At 40.2% G+C, this 18,099-nt stretch overlaps 1 protein-coding gene across 1 annotated transcript; it reads right to left on the bottom strand.

Moving 5' to 3' along the window:
• Positions 1-39: 39 nt before the first annotated feature.
• On the bottom strand, positions 40-17,795 carry sptlc2b (serine palmitoyltransferase, long chain base subunit 2b). Its single transcript, XM_056405424.1, has 12 exons — positions 17,536-17,795; positions 14,265-14,459; positions 13,895-14,049; positions 12,818-12,966; positions 12,213-12,337; positions 10,597-10,690; positions 9,784-9,889; positions 7,959-8,178; positions 7,225-7,351; positions 4,216-4,351; positions 3,852-3,981; positions 40-2,486 (listed from the first exon to the last, which is right to left on the bottom strand). The coding sequence occupies exons 1-12, from the start codon at positions 17,677-17,679 to the stop codon at positions 2,373-2,375; spliced, it is 1,695 nt and encodes a 564-aa protein (XP_056261399.1). The 5' UTR covers positions 17,680-17,795; the 3' UTR covers positions 40-2,372.
• Positions 17,796-18,099: the final 304 nt, after the last annotated feature.

Raw genomic sequence — 18,099 nt, 5'->3', positions numbered from 1 at the left:
GTCTGTGTGTTGTAAACAAACACAAACCCATTCCAGAACTTGATACTAAGAAAGTGATTTAATCTTTGCAGCGCTGTTTCCACCAGCATGGTCAACAAACATCATGGCTTTACAAACTCCTCTAAGTGGTTTATCTTCAACCCCAAATACAACTCCAAGGGCAAAAGCAACTGATAAGTAAGTTTACAATGTTCACTGCAGTTCAGTTCGCAGGTATTTGTGGTAGGTAGGCTGGAAAATGTCACATTACATCAAAGAGCTGCAAGCAAGTTTACGTTTCAATAATCTCTCTAGACTTTAATTCCTCAATTTCAGTGAGGGAAACCTGGCTGAGAGAAACCATCACGTTGCTGTTTGCAATTACATTTTTGCCTCCATAGACAGAAATGCAGAGACTTAACATACTGCATGGTGCTGCAGACAGCTCAAGAGGAAACTCTGACAAGAAGAAATTCTTTATGTCAGGGCACATTTCTGAGGAGTGCAATTCCAGATCATAGTCATGTGTTCCACCTTTTATATTATATTTATTAAAAGCAAATGCATCACTGAGTTGTTATTCAAGCCATTTTCTGTGAAAGAAAAAAAAAAAAACACACAATATTGGAATGACTCACACAAAAATGCGACTATGTCTAAAGGATGTACAGTTAAAAAGACACCAAAAACCTTGGCAACCTGTGCTAAAATGCCATAAACATCAACAGAAGCATCTCTAAACTTGTGTTGAATTGAATCACTTTGGTGAACATGTGTAGGAATGGTCACATTGCCAGACAATTGCCAGCTTTGAGACTGGCTTCACTGACATACCCTCCAATTCACATCAATAAAGTGACAGAACATAAACACACACATGAACACAATGTTTGACAGTGGCATGTATGCCATGTTTGGGGTGATCTCATACAGAAAAAAAAAAATGAGACAAAACATTAAAATAAAACAAACACTGAACAATAAAAGCCGGTTGATATGGAATGTAATTCCAGAAGATGATCACAGATGATAAATTATGAGGAAAAAAAAATTACATTTGAAGCATATCTAAACAAATCTTGAAAGTTTCAGTGGCTACGTCATCTGTGCATTTAAAATGCCTGTCAGTAGTGCTGCACTGAAGTTAAGACGTGTAAGTAGTCAGTTAACACATACCTTCCACTGGGACACATTTGGAGCTGCCTTTCAGGTAATAATTAAGATTTTTGACAAACATAAGATAGCTGAAAAATGACAAATAAATAAAGCCGTCTGTACATCAGATAAACGTGGGCACAGCATCGTCATACATACAGATCCTAGTTACAGCGTGTCATCATGCTCAGAGATGGGTGTCGACGCTGAAACACATGAAAGCACTTGAGTGAGAATGACTGAACCCAAAAAACAAAACAAAACAAAAAAAAAAATCACATATGTAGCTCATTAGCTTATAGAAATGTTAAAGACACTGGGCTCAAGTTTTTGAGTGCAGGTGTAAACAGTAAATAAGGCTGAAAAATATTTCTAGAAAATAAGCAGTAAAAAATATTCCTTAGTCTTGCTCCCTGGGATTCTTTTCCCCCGTTAAATTTTTTCGTTTGGAACATCTGCTTTGCATTTTAAGAGAAAAGGTAGAAAATATATCTATACATATATATATCCTTTGGTGAGGGAAAGAACCCAATATTCTATACTCTCTATTCAAGTAAAAGTGATTAGGAAAAAAGCCATCAGATAAATACATATGGAGAACACATGCTTATGTTACTCCTGTGAAATAATGTATCTCTCTTTGAGGTTTGGGTTGCTACCCTAAGGCAGTTTTACCAACTTCGGGATAAATAATATTTACATATATAATTTTTTCCTTTTGAGTGCATCATAGCAACTGCTATGATCAGATTTCTTTTTCTCCAAGTGCACAAGTATGAACTCATGACAAAAATCAGTCTACTTTGCTCTAGGCCGTTTGACAAAGACACTGCACGTTGTTGTTATTATTGCACAAATAAGATACACATTTAATGTGCACACAGGGATAAGACTTGACGTTAGACCGATGTAGTCACAATAAACTAGGATAAACTGAAAGGCTGTGAACGCACAGACACAGAAAAGATGTGGGTAATTTTGGTCCTTCCCTGTTAGGGGTGAAGAAGCTGGACAGGTCACAAACTGCACGCAGGCTAATGAGCGATGCTAGTGTGCAGGTTTTAAAACTGAGTGGACCAGGGTGAAGACTTTGGTTTTAGTGAGTCCTCGGGAGTCTGATGCGAAGAGATATGAAGACGTGGGGTGGAGAAATTGGCTCAGCGGAAAATAAGGGATATCAGACAAGAAAAGGTAAAGTAAGGGAGGGAAGGTGATCTGGGAGGAGGGGATGATGTGGCTCAGTCCTGCAGCAAGCTCTCCTCAGACATCCACACCAGAGAGGGAAGGGGCTGTTCAAGTCTAGAGTACTTCAGCTGCAGCAGGTCACCCACTTCACTGATGGCCTCCAATGCCTGGAACAGGAAGAGGAACAATGCTATTAATCTGAATCCAAAGAGACATTATTTACATCAATCAGAATGAGTGAAGATAGCGAGACAGAGAAGCCAGACAATAAAAAAACGCATCTTGAAAAGAGATTTCTTTTGTAGGTCATAGATGAAGTGATAAACCTTGATCACACTTGGATTTTTAACCATTCTACAGTCAGAGAAGTGAAGGAGAGGGGGCTTCGAAAGCAAAAGGTGAACAGAAGGCTCCCTGAATAAACCACAACTGAACAGAAACTCCTCCACTTCTTTCCACAAGAGACTGTATCAGCATTGCAACACTGCAGGACACCTGGAAACAATTTACCTTCCTCCTGACCTTTTTTCTGATTCAGTGGTTTGAGAAATAGCGAGAGCTGGCTTTTCCAAAGACGGAAAAAGCGGCTCCTCGAAGTGCTCTACAAAGACAGGCTGATGCCCTTTAAATGGACTATTACAAACGGTGTTGACATGCTCCTCAGTAAGATGAATGAAGTGTCTTTGGAGAGACAGAGCAGCTCAAATAAAAGTCTCTGTCTGAGCCACACTATAATACTCAGAGACAACTTAGCCTTCCAAGTTCCTTCATAATAAAGGACATATTGGGAACCTTTATTATTCAACAAAGACACACTCACACAAAGCTGTCAGTAAGCAGCCAGACAGGCAGATCTGGTTGATCAACAGCTATGAAAAGCTTACTGAGTGCTTGGATCCACGATCACCCATGAAGCCAAACAAACTCTTATATCATGTTGAGGATAAATTAAGTCTTCAGCAATAAACGACATCCTCTCAACTGGATCCAGAGGAGAAGTAGACAGACTCTGAGCAGAGATCAAATGTGTCTCTCTCTTTACATCTTGGATGATAAATTTGGCTGTTGTAGATTGGAAGTGGCAGCATTGAATAATTAGATTGTTTTTGTACATGCTTTTATTGTTTAATCAAAAACACAAATAAAATAAAAAACAGTAACAAACAAGTTAAATTAGATTTTCAAGTTGATTTAGTTTCCACCCCTATAAAAGCTGTTCTTTTGCTCCTGCAAGTGGAAACTATCCACACACCAGTTGAGAGTAAAAGGATCCTTTTCTGCCAGGACCTCTGAAAAAGACTTCTGGTAATAGAAAGTGAAAGGAAAAATGGAGATGCTACTGATGTCACATGTCATCAGTCAATTTTTTAAAGAAAATTCTGAGTTGATTTTAACCTGGATTTTTGCATTGATTTACCCCCAAAAAAAGACATTTGCCTCAATGTATAATTTAAAATAAATATGCATAAACACCATGCATTTTCAATTTGTTTTGTGTTTCGCACAGTGACTGCACTTATTGGAAGACTTACTGTGTTGAGCATCTCTCTGGTGTGAGCAGCTGAAACACAGAAACGTGCCCTTGACTCGATGATGGGTGTCGCTGGGAAGCCGACTACCACTGTGCCGATGTTCCTCTTCAGCATCTCCCGTCCAAATGCCCTGCAGGGCAATGGCAACATTAGACACAGGGCAACACTTGGCGAGTCTAACTCATGGTCTCTCCATTACCATCACCATCACCACATCCTAAAGATGTTTTCTTTAATGTGAGAAATCATGAACAGCTTTCCACACATTCACTCAGATTCTATTCTATTCCTCCCATTAGCCACCATACTTATCCTAGATATTAAAAAGCATTGATTATATACCAAACAACATGGGGAGGCATACCCAATTTTGGCAGGCATGTAAAGCATCATTGGCACCACAGGTGAATCATCGTTGCCGTAGATGATGAAGCCCATTTCTCGGAGTTTCCTGCGGAAGTAGGTGGTGTTCTCTGATAGCTGCCTGAGGCGATCAGCACCTGGAAAAGGCAGAGCATCATACTCAGAGTGGTATTTTAGACCTGTATTCAACAACACAGGCATAAGCTTGTTGGTAAGTGAGCTGTTTGAATTACTCTGGTGACTTATACCTCAACTCAGGGACAGATTTCTACTCTACTCTATTGTAACTGTAGCTGAACACCATGAATGAACACTGTAGACTGTTCACTGATGAAGAAAATCCTGTCGACTCAATCATAATACTTAAAACATTTTACTTATTTATCAAAGCTTGTGTTATTTTTAACATTTTTCTGCTGCAATTAAAAAACCTTGAGTATTTACCAATTAACGTCTCTTGGCTTTGATTAAAGCCCCTTCTCACACTTTGTGCACCCACACAGGTGTTCTCACTTAATTTGCCTGATTAGCTCTCTCCTCATCAGCCTGTACAGACTTTTCTTGACTGACATTCTCCTCACTCTATTAGTTTTACTGCACCTGTTAGGACGGGACAACGTTCACTTTTGTGATTGCCATTACTACATGAAGTCTGGTGACCTCTCACAATTTCAGGCACCCTGTTCAGAGGTCTAATCAGCCAGAGTGAAAACACCTGTGAGGGTGTGCAGAGCCTTTAAACTACAGCTTCATAAAATGTCATTATCAGCTCTCCTTCAGAGGCTGAGTAAAGGAAAGAGCATGTCATTTTACAAACTTTTCCATCATTGATGTTTTCTGTATTCACCTATTTAGTCTTTAAAAAGTGCAGAACAACAACTAACTATATTTATTTAACCCCCCCCCCCGTTCCAAAACAGCTATAGGATAGCTCTCCAGTAAATGCCTCGTCCTCTATCATGTTATACACATATTTGGAGACGGCGCTACACCACTTGCCTTTGAAGACAACCAGGATTCTTTAAGTCTGAGGTCAAAGGGGCTGAAGCTACACAGGCATCAATCCTCACGTGTCAGTCTGACACGCAGTGTGGATTCACTCACTGAATCCTCGGCCCGAGCTTCCACAGACAGCATCTTGACTAAACAAATAACCGTATGGCGCAAAGCGCCAACAGCAACACACATCTGCCTGGCTTTGCTGAATAACGGAGCAAAAACATCACAGCTTCAAAGCACTCCTGAGACACAACAAAGTCTGACATTATATTTATCCAGACAATTTTTTCTCAGACAAGAAATCCAAAGCTATTCTCAGCACTGAGTGATCAGTTGGCAGAAAACAGTAGTATATGATATTCAGACATTTTGCTTTCCAAACGCTTTAGCATTCTTTTCGAATTGAAGAAAGCTTTGCCCGTCCTGTACCCTTATGTACCATCCACATATCTGATTGATGTAAGCTTCAAACAACAAATGTCCATTTTGATGCAGGCCGCTGCCGGGAACCATGAGCAGCCGCCCTTAGCAACTTGAATGCAGCAACAAACCGTTAACAGGCAGCTCAACTGTCACTTCAACTTCATGTCAGTGTCTGGATCTTCAAAGGCTTGAATTTCAAACAGTGACAGGGCTGCAACCAATCAGACTGTCATTGTTAGTCTTCTACAAGGAAAACATGTCAAGCTGGGATATGTTGCAAGGTCAGCCAGTCTGGCCTTCTCTTCTCAGAAACGGTTTGGAGAAAGAGCTGATGACATTGTGGAAAGGCCACACTATAAAGGATACTATAGGTGTTTATTCCTGTTCTTAATGATTGAATGACTGGGGAGCAAGGTAATCTGATCTTATATCAGCATTTTAAGGGAGGCTACATCAATCAGGCCCCATAAAGACTAAAGAGGTGCCGCCCCCGAAAGAAAAACAAGCCTTGGTGATCTGTTTGTGTGTGTAGGATACGAGTCCAACAGAGTTTGATCACCACAGATCTCTGGTCCTATGCACCATGCTGTTTTGTACCCAGCGTGAAGGCAAAGAAGCACAGAAATGCAATGAAATACATCTGAAAGCCATAAAGTGAGATGGTAGAGGAGTCAGCACACCACCAATTCAAGACCTTCTTTTAGACGGGAATCAGAGAGAAGCAAGGAACTGTCCACCTACCAGTTCCAAAAAAAGTCACATCCTGAAAGATAAAGACAGGAGGAAACTGCTGTGGAGGACTACAGGGAGACCTTCAAATATGCATATCCACATGAAACATGAAACCCGACTATACTGCAGGCTTTATCTCACCATCATCAAAATGGTTAGTGGGGGAAAAAAAGCACCTGCAATTTTAAAGAGCAACTCTTCAGCCAACAAAAGAAATCCTCAAAATCTGAAGTGAGCATCTCAAAATATTAGAAAATAAACAATATTTTTCCAAAGCAATGAAGTTTAATGTAGAGAGAACGCCCACTGTCACCGACGCCATCATGAAAAATAAAATATGATCACGTGACATTCTACAACAGGAAGTGACTATTAATGGACTTTCCTTCCAACTTAACATTCCAAATGACATATGACGTGCTCGTAGATGTATGAAGGGCATGGACTCACGTGGCATGAAAATCATACCTAAAATGGGTTTACACATGTCGTCCACCTGATAAGGCTATGTAACACACCTTTATTTACTGGTAAATAATTGCCAGTTTGCCTTTATCAGTTGGCTGGAAATAAAACATGTCAAAAGTTAACAGGCACACAAAGTATGAAAGAGCCAAAGAACAAAAGCTGGCAAAGGTGATGGGAGTTCAAAGAAATCGAATACTTCAGCTACAGACCTCAAGTTTGCAGGAATGAAGAAAATCTGAGTAACAGGTGTATACTGCCATCTTGTGGTCACATATAACACCACCAGGCACAGTAAAATCTCCAATTGGACGAATGCAAATGGTAAGAAGATGATGGCAATCACCACAGATGTACTTTTAAGTGATTAGTATAACTTTCTGGCTCCTACCCAGTGTGGTCCCATCCTCTCCCATGATGATCTTCATAGAAGTGATTATCTGCTGGGCCACAGGAGGGGACATGGAGGTAGCATACAGGGCGCTGTGAGAGTGGCACCGCAGATAGTCGATCAGCTCCTGACAAAGAAATTACATAAAAGTTAACTCTTTTGTTGGCCGGTAAGAACACGAACACAATACGTACAAATGTTTTAATCAAAATGCTGTAACTGAACTAGTTTGAATGTTTAGGACAAGGGTTTGCTCATTGTTAAAGAAACAATATTTCAGTCAATGCGCCATCCGCTGGGCATTCTAGGCATGAGAAATGTTCATTTTTCTGAAAAATGTGTGAAAATTGTTCAGTCACTTCTGTTTTTGAACAGTTGCTTAAGATGTAGTTCCATCTGGTATGCGTTTCCTTGCTTTGTGCTTGTAGATTTTTCTTTACCTAGGCCAAATGAAGTAGCACAAAATAACAGACTTGTTTTCAGTTCTACTCCAACTGAAAATGAGAGTTTACACTGAATCAGATTCTTTTCAGAAAACTGGGAAGCTAAATTTCCTACTGCTGGTAAACAGTGTTGAGCAACACCAAAACTGAATGACACACAACGTGCTGGGTTTCAGCAGTCTGGGAAATTGCTCAAGTCTCTAAAGAGGATGACTAAGTGCTCCAGCTACTATTCCCCTTACAACACATCTGATGTCACCTTCATTTTACCTGTTCAACAAGTTCACCAACCTTTTTGCCTCCAATGTATCCCCCGGCAGCACCGAAGCTCTTGGTGAATGTTCCCATCATGATGTCTACGTCTTTGGGATCCAGGCCAAAGTAGTCTACCACTCCCCTACCATTAGGTCCCAGGGCCCCGATACTGTGGGCCTCATCCAGGTACAGATAAGCCTTGTAGCGTTTCTTCAGAGCAATGACCTCTGGCAGACGTACTATGGACCCCTCCATACTTAAGGAAAAAAAAACACAATGATGTAAAACAAAAAAAAAAAGTAAAGTTTCACAAGTCATTCTTAAGTACAGTGGCATCAAAAAGTATTCAGACCCCTTCTCTTTGTGTTGTAGATTTAATTTTTTTTGTGTGTTTTCAGGTCAAGTCTGTGACTGGCCCTGAGTGGCCCAGCCAAAGCCCAGACTTAAAATCGTACAGAACATCTGTGGAGAGACCTGAAGATGGCAGTCCACAGCTGCTTTCCATCCAATCTGACAGGGTTTGAAAGGATCTGTCAGGAAGGATAGGATAAATTGCCCAAATCCAGGTGTGCAAAGCTTGTAGAGACACACCTGCTGATGAAGGAGTGTCTACACTACAAAACTGAGGATCTGAATACTTTTGTAAATGAGTGATTTCAGTTGAAGAAAAAATATTTTCACCATGTCAGTAGGAGTATAGATTGATGGGCAAAAATGGCAGTTATATCAATTTACAGCTCAATGTACAACACAAGAAAGTGTACAAAAAGCAAGTCCGAGTACTTTCTGAAGCCACTCTACTTAATTCTACTACAGTTTATTTCAATGTGACATTATCCTTCTGGCTAGAATAGACCAATGTTTTGACTGACTGAGAAACACAATCTACCCCTAAAATCAGAAAGCTGCGGTGTGGCTGAGCGTGTGAGCAGTTGACCCTATGAAAGACTACAACAGTGTGGGTGTTAATGTGTGTGTAAACACTGTCTATTTTAGAAGTTGAAGCTTTGCTTTGAAAATCCCAGTGGACATGAAACTCCATTTACATTGCATTCGTAAAGGGCATTGATTATGTCAGGCAGCTTCAGTGAGATCTATATTGATCAACAGGATCGATTGCCTTTATAGTAAGTACACAAAGAATACATTATCCTAAAAGGAGAGAGGGCACACGTCCAAATTACCATTATTTTCTATATTTAAATAATGTGAAATCAGGGAATGCTGCCATCATAAAGGCATCATGGGTAATCTGAGGATGTGACTTAGAAAACTGTGATAGGTATTGGTATTTTTGTATAGTATGTTTTAGTCAGCAGAGATTTGTTCTCACATTGAACTCTCATCTGTTGAAATATTGCTTCACTTATCTTATAAAGGTGCCTCAGATTTTTACTGGGGAGGAGTTTGCTGCTAACCCATAAAAAGAAGCCTTGGACATGGGAGGCTTAGTAAATCAATAGCTTTGCAGTTACAGTTCTACTACTAGTATGCATCATGGGTGAGTACTATACACTAGTATATTGAAATGTGCCACATTGTGTTTTCTCAAATGTACAAATAAAAAAGGACAATTTAACTACCAGTAAAGCTAAATAAAGATTAATGAGTCCAGAGAACTGTGGGTGTCAAGTAATAGGCAGTAAACACAGTGTAGTGTGATACAGCTGTGGCATAAAAATACCCACAGTGAAATAACAATAAAGCAGAAAATAAAACTTAATTAGATAAGTTAGCTGAAGGTTTATGATGGTGGGTTCTCTGGCTCAGGCAATTTTCAAGCCCGTATGTTTGTGTGTGTAAGGGGTAAGTTTAGTACTATGCAAAAGTGTAAGAGAAATACAAAAATTATTGTGTATACCTGTATATGCCCTCCACCACAATGAGGATTTTTTTCCACGGTCGGTGCGTTCTCGGCTGGCCGTGTACAATAGCATCTCTCAGCAGCTTCTCCAGGCTTTGCATGTCTACAATACAAAAGAGTTTCCGAATTGAACACACTTTCTCACACAAGTTTTAAGTTACTTATTAACTAACTGAGAGTGAGAAAAAGACATTTCTGAGCCAAAGAGAGATGGGTTTGTCAGCCAAGGACAGATCTTATTCCTCTAAAGTAATATGAGAGCTTTCGTGAAGTAATGGATGAGTGTCAATATTTTATGATTGCAACCCTTTGAAGCATCAAGTGTTTCCTTAGCAGTCGGCCTGCCCAGTTCCTGGTTGCTGACTGTTAGCTTGGGTGAGTCAGGATCTCTGGTGACTGTGTGTATACATGTACCTGTGTGTGTTTGTCTTGAACCATAAAATATATAAATAAATCACACCACACCACACCCATAGTGACTACTATTGTGATTACTATTGTGATTCAATATAGTAAATGAGAGAAAGATAAAACAGTGGTGAAGTAAGGTAGAACTGCAGAAATAAAGTTAAGTGAACAATTGTAGTAAAGACAATTTGCATTGAATGAAGTAATTTGCTGCAACATACACACACCTATCTTAAATGTATCAACTTTCCTGTTGTGTATGGCAGATTACAGCTACTTACTTCTCATTATAGCCAATTTAATCCTATGTGTTCTGCGTTTGTGAGTGCTTTGGGTGTAATCTAAGTCAAAATTCTATCTGACTGATCTTTTGAAAGGTGCTTATTATTGGAGGTCACCTACTGTTGTGTTTGAAGACCCGAATTGTGGAGCCCGACAGACGAGCTCCCAGTACCAGCGATGCATGATTCAGCTCATCACTCAAGATAAGACAACCCTGAAACAAAAAAAGAAAGAAAGAAAAACGTGTTTCTTTTTGAACTAATGTTGCAGAGTTTTGATTTTTTTTTTATCTGGTGATCTGATTCCTACGAGTGGCAGTCCCTAATTAGCCAAAGTCAAATACTATTCCTTCTTTAGAGCTTCGCTTGCAAAATTCTAATACACCAGGAGTTGACATGCAGGAGTTTTCAGTGTTGAGCAATGACTTTCTAACCCCGACAGAACTGAAGTCTCTGGAACATAGATGCAGTACAGCCAATGATCTAGGTTTGTGCAGGTTAAGCTGTTCACATGAACCTTTCATACTCATTATTACTTTTAACTGCAGCTGCCTTGCTCCCAAAAGTTCTAATGTCATGTGACATGGTAACATTCTGCAGCACCGGTAAAAGTCACACAAAATATCTACCCAGTATGTATCATTTTAAGTCCAGCATGCATCACACAGCACCGCATTAAGTCGAATGAGTCTAATACATGTACGTAACCTGTGGATGTGACACACTGGGTGTTTTGGGAAGTAGAGCTCCCTCGTGTATGTGCTAAAACCAAAATGTGTGTGTGTGTGTGTGTGTGTTGATCATGGTTATGATGGTATTGCAAAATCCATGTCATAGCAGAATGTGACACCAGTGACAAAATCAGTATACCACCCAATATATTAATTACTAAATACTTAACTAAAAGTTACAATAACCTGTTAAAAACAAACATGATTTTTCTCATAAGCGTCCCTAAAAAAGCAAATACTTTCACCTTTAGCAAGAAAATATAATTCCAGGATGGGAATTTTTTTTTTTTTCATTCTATGATACATATCAAGTCAACACATCTAAACATTCACACAGGTCACACCGTTTCCTGTTTGGCCAGTAAATAAATTAGCTTGTTACACAACACACAATTATGCCATAACATAAGGATGTGAGTAAGCAGAAATGTGACAAGTACTGTTAAGAATTTATGAGTCCTTATGACAAGGGCAGTGCCTCAGATCTTTACTGTCTTACTGTACGCTTCTCTCTGTCCATCTACATTTTTGTTTTTCACTCCTGAGGAAATGTGTTCTTTGACTTGCAAGGTACACATGCCCGTCAGCTCAGTTTTCTACTTCCTGTTCAAGCAGCATTGGCTATGGAAGAAAAGAGCACACAAGGACACAAGTAAGGACTGGTCTGTGTGATTTGTTGGGGTTAGTACAACAGAGACTGGGACTAGCCAAATATCACTCTCTGACCTCCAGCACTCACAATGTTTTGAAAGCTCCGGCCGGAAACTAGTGTGTTGTGGAACAGCCTGAACTCTTCGAGCTTGGCCGTACATCTGAAAATATTTTCACTTTACACAGGAAACAGTGTTTTTCCTGAACAGTAAATGTGTTGCTTGCTTACAATTATACTATGGGCACAAGGGCCACTGTGACCATCAAGTAACAAAGAATATTAAAAAGCAATCAAATCAAGAGTAGGCTGCTGTAGGGAGAACAAAAAACAGCGGAAGTGAATGAAATTCCATACCTTCCCAGTGAGAGCAGGAATGTTCATGGAGTTGGTTGCAAAGCCCATGCCAAAAGTCATGGATGACTCAACTCCCAGGAACCTGGCAACCAACTGCTCCATCTCCTCATGGATGTCCAGGTTCCCTGGAAATGACAGCATCTCAGTTTAACAACTCCCCATTACTGTACTGTAACAGGCAGTGTTAAGTCACACTTGTTTTCTTATTCCTGTTAAACACACACCTGTGAAGTCAGTCCACTTTCCTTTTACTAAATACACCACTAACACAGTTTTTCTTTTTTCTAAAGACAAAACAAATTAATGTGACAAACTAAGCAGTAGCTGCTCAGGTCAAACTGAAGCTGCTGCAAACTGAAAAGGACTTTGTGTTAGAAATGTGTTATCATATTTCAAACTCAATCTTTCAGTTTCCACTTCAGCCTGTATTGTAAAAGAGCAACAAACAAAAGTGGGAGCAGCCGTGAAACTATCAAGTGAGGTTTTTAGGAAGTCCATTTGATTCATCTTGGATTTAGAGTTTAATTTTACACTGAAAGCACTATTCAATGTTTACAAATCATGGCGGCTGCTTAAAACCAAATCTTATATTTTTTTACCCTTACCCATTTCACAGCGAGTGCTTCCCACTCCAACTCCGTACTTTTGTGTGGCTTCAATAGCAGCATCGGCACATGCCCCAGTTTTCTCAGCAAAGCCGAGGTAGTTGTATGAGCCCATGTTGATGACATCTTTCACCACTTTACCTGTGTGACTGAAAGAGACAGAGGCAGAGAGTCAGACACAGAACTGGTACCCTGACTCTAGTTTAATAGAAATCATTTCGTTCAACAGGGTAACCTTGTCTGCACTGGTTGCTTGGCAACAGTTTCCTGCTCAATGTTGTCCTAACTGCCACAGTTATCAAGCACTGTGATAATATACAATAGTTTATTGTCCCAAGGGAACTGAGCTAGCAAAGGCAAGTACAGACCAAAAAGACTGTGTACATTATACACATACCAGTGTAACACATATCAGTGAGATAAATAGGAAAAATATGACAACCTTCACTTCTCAGGGCAGTTTGTCCACAGAGATATTAATGCACGTTCCTAACTTTATTTATTAGTCCTGCTAACACTCACACATTGAAATAAATGTGTTGGTATATTACTGAATATTTGTGTGTTGAATACAAAAGAACTCAAGTAGTTCTTGTGCGTACTGTAGGAGTTAAGGTGTTCTCGATTTCCTTGGGGTTACAATTAGGAATAAAATTAAGTTCATGAGACAAAATCAAATCAAATCAAATAAGTGCCACTCATTTGAATCTTGAGCTGTCTCAATTGGATTGATACTAAATTATACTTGGTCTACTACTGCTGTGATTTGTAGAAGTGTGTGTTTCAGGCTGCTTTGTGTTTCTATTTTTTCTATTCAGAGCTTCTATTCAGTGCCATGTGACAAATGGTGCTTTCAACATAACCATTTGAATCATGGCTTACATCACTCTTATTATCAGAAGTACAAGGTCAATGACTTAAAGTGCTGAGCTTCTGGTTGAACTAAGGATCAGAGGCACAGACTCCCACCTGTGGGGAAGGAATAAGCTTCATGGACAACACCTTGATTCTAAATTAAGCCTGTGCACATACAGACATGGAACAACACACACTCACAGCCACAACACAGCAACTTACTCAAAAGTCCAATTGTAGTCATGGGAAACTCTCTCCACCAGGTCCATCTTGGCACCAGGGACACTACAGATGGGTCGGTTCCAGTTGTCTCGGATCCTCATGTATAAGTTCCTGGTGTAAAAGTTCTCAAAGTCCTGATAGAGTGGGACAAAATCCTGCAGAAGAAATGGGAAAGAGAGGGATGATATTTAATTTACTATTAAAAGAAATGTATATTGGAGTTTGTGGGCAATGCCACATGCAGAAACTTTGAGAGAAAGTCTTAGAATGACTTTGGTCTGACTGAGGCGATGGCTTTAATGTTTGGCAGTCTTGTTTGTTTTTGATAATCATTTGCATTCAAATAGTTGTAATGTAAATAATAATGTACCTTTTGTTCGTCTCTCTCCCGGGCCACGTGACACTTCTCGATGTTCCAGTGGCGGAGGAAGTCTCGGAGGTAGCCAAAGATGGTGAGGATGCCGTAGCCCATGTAGGTGAGCACGGCCACCAGTAGAGGAGTCTCCTCAAACGATTCCACAAAGGGCTTCTTGTACAGGCTGGAGTTGTATGTGACATTTTGGTTCTGTGGGAGAATAAAGTAAAAGAAGTTGCAATTACATGTCTCTACAAGTTATAATTTCAATTGAAAACTAAAAATTGTAGCACAGGTTTTGTGATACTATAAACCATGACCGATTTTTACAAACAAATCTGAGTCCAAGAAACAGATTTATGAGTATAAATGTTACCCAACTCATACCACTTTTTGTTCAAATAAGCCATTCCAACAGCTGGTGGTTTCTCCGATAACAGGTAATGGTTTATCTATGCTTCAAGTCTGTTTACTTATTAAATCTGCCACATTAGGCAGCCCAATAAACTGTGATGGAAAGCAGACCAGACCAAACCAGTAAAAGGTGGGCAGACTAAATGACAGCAGGGGTGATTTGTTAAAATTGTATTTTTCTTGGAAGGAGAGTTAAAAGCCTAATAAAGGCTCCATAAGCACGTTTATTCATGGAGACTTTAGTACGCCCGGGCCCCCATGGACCAGTGAGCTGTAAAATGGACATCAACCCAGGGTTCTAATTCATTGAGTTTTATGAATAGCAATATTGATCTTGAATTATGGGCCCGTACAAAGGTGGTCACATGCTGGAGGAACGCCACAAAAACTAAAAAAATACTAGCATAATTTCATGCTGGACTGTGGACTGGCTGTCTACAAACCCAACACTAAACAAATGAGGGCGGTCGCTCATTACAGGCTCTGTCCTGCAGCTTAGCAACTATACCTCATGTGACCAGTCATGCTTCTTCAAGAAATATCTCTGAGCCAGGGAACAGTAGAGCACTGCAGTGTCTCTCTATAAATTAAAAAGAAAATGCTTTGGAAGGCCAGCAATCCAGTAGCCATGGTTTGTGAGCTGCCCGAAAAAACACATTCACATCTAAGTACACCACTCAAAGACACTGTTGCATACTGATGCCAACCACAGCAGCTAAATCCAATTTTCCTGACGTCATGTTTGCTTAATATTTTATATGTGTGGACAAACAGAGACTGAGAAGAGCTAGGCCTGTGCTATTCCTTTATAGCTGGACAGCACAACCACTCTCCCAAGAAGAGAATCCAACCAACATACTCTGGGTACCTGCTCTTTCTCATGCTTGCTCTGCAGCTACAGAGAAGATGGTCATATTACACTGCATACACATTAATAAAAGCTTGCACATGGTGGATGTTTCACAATAAGCCTAAAACAGAGTGAAAGTAAGTCCTCTCCCTGCTAATTTTCAATTCAATGCATGGCTCATTTGTACTAAGCGATTATTGACACTACCATCCCAGCTGAAAGCTGTTAGTGAGATCATTTATTCCTGCCTGCCCGTAGAAATCCTGCCTCTAACCATTTCCTACATTGTCCATATAGGGATTATGGCTGATCCCTATATGGATCTCTTAAAAAAAAAGAACAATTTTTTCAGCTGACCCAGACCCACGAGGAAATTCATTATCGGTCTGTGACTGACACCAGGGCTTAAATGGTCTAAATACTGTACTTGTCCTGTGTGGAGTTGACAGATGGAACACAGTCCCATTCTGACTAGCTGATTTCAGAAAAACTGAAGGCAGAGTTCCTCCAGACCTGGGTTATTTTCGCAAACATAGGCCTATGTGCATCTAATGCCAATTTCAGTTGCCGTATAAAGAGCCATCAGAGCTCATAGGATGACGTGATGCCACTTTTTATGTTAACAGTAATTGTAATCATTCCTAATGTTTGCATATTGGTAAATACTGTGCACAGTATCATTCATGTTAACCCAATCACTGTTTTTGACATAAATTAATAAAAAAAATAGTGTAGTTCATCTGACAGATACAAAACTCATCCCTGGTAAAAATGTAAATGCCTTAAATTTGTCTTGTGGCTTCAAATACTAAACCTTAGTATTAGGGAAGTTTAATGATGCATATACCCTATCAGGCCAAAATCTGACAGCATTACTAGTAGTGATGCACACTGTAGCTGTTCCAACTTCTTGGAGGACGGAGAGAAAATACGCATGAGAATCTAATTGGTGACAGCAACAGCATCTGGACCTAATTGTATAAATCCACTATATGTTGAAATCAGCAGCTCTGCAGCTGAATGCTGTCGCAAGTCTGGAATGTGATATGCTCAAGTATGAGAGCTAGTGCATTACTTTCAGTATACATGGTTCTGTATGGTTTTTAGATTTCTCCTCTGTGTTGAACCTAAACAACTGAAAAAAACAAAGGCATGTGTGTACCCCACCTCCACCCCTACACACATACACTGTGTTTTCTGTGCTTTTCATACCACCCCAGGAGGGACCACACCCTTCATGGCCTGGAGACATTCCTCTCCTGCTAAAGGGTCATGTGGAAGCATGCCTGCCCTCCACTCCCAGAAGACAGACAGACAGCTCCTGTGGTAACAACACAACAGGGCCCTGGTCCTCTTCATTAGTGTAAACAGAAACCAGTCTAACTTCACCCACACACCTACATACACACTCACTCAGGAGCACAGAAACAACAGGGTGTAAGGTTACACAAAAAGTCACCACTACAATCCTCCCGGATCAGGTGGCATGTACCACCAAACAATAAGTTTAAAACGCAACAACAACACAAGTGGTTACAAGCTAAATTTGCGTTTTAAGCCTTAATGGGAATAATAATAATAATAATAATAATAAACAGTTCTTAAGCCATGTGATTAGAGTTTAAGTATATGAAATGAAATTCGGTGTAGCATTTGGCAACAGCTAGCCTGAAACATGTCGCATTAGGACAAAACACTGGGGTGGGACATTAAGCTACGTAGGCCGGTGTATAATCTGAATAAAATAAACTTAGAAATTAGATTAATGTTGCATAGTTTAGTCGAGATTTGACGTTAGGATGCCGTCACATGGCGTAAGCTTACACTTTTCATCTTCCTGCTAATAAAACAACTAAAAGACAAGAAATTAGAGCCGCAATACCTACACGGAAAAAATAAATGAATAACTCATGAGCCAACATTTTTTTTCTTAATTTAAACTAGTTAACTACACACAGTGCCAAACACAGCATTGTTTGTTTATGGCCCTCCCCTACCGAGCAGTTGACGGTTGGGCCTTACCTTCTCCCTGGGGCGGCGATACTTCTGTGGCTGTTGAAACAGGCAGTGGTTCTTCACGAAGCCATTTTTGCTCGGTTTTCTACCATTAGAGGTCCGGTGACAGGCGTCTCCGTTTAGCAGCTTGTTCGCAGAGCTTTCCGTCATCTTCGTCGGCCGGCAGCGACTGGAAATTTCACAACTTGTGTAACGTTAATCGTGAAGTCATGTATGAGATGGGGAAGAAGACGGATTAAACGCCCACTCTGCACTGTGGCCGCACGAGCCTGCCGGAAATCCCCGCCCCTGGGTAGTTTCATTGACCAATGCCGTTACTCAAGTACAAAGATCGTCTATGTAAAAACAACCCATGACTCTAACCAGGGTTGTAGACAACATTGACGGCAGTGAGATCATGGTCTTTATATTAGTATCTCCGGGTTTTTTAGCAACTGGGTCGAGTTTACAGTCTCCAAGAAAACATTTACACGTGCTAGATGGCAGATCCATGTATTCTTAAATCGCAATATGTCTAAATTTGACAACCTTTAGGCCAGTAAATGAAAAACAGATTCACTAATACTCCAC

This window comes from Seriola aureovittata, chromosome 19 (assembly GCF_021018895.1).
Source record: "Seriola aureovittata isolate HTS-2021-v1 ecotype China chromosome 19, ASM2101889v1, whole genome shotgun sequence".
NCBI classification, from domain to species: domain Eukaryota; kingdom Metazoa; phylum Chordata; class Actinopteri; order Carangiformes; family Carangidae; genus Seriola; species Seriola aureovittata.
This window is presented reverse-complemented; position numbering and strand designations above follow the sequence as displayed.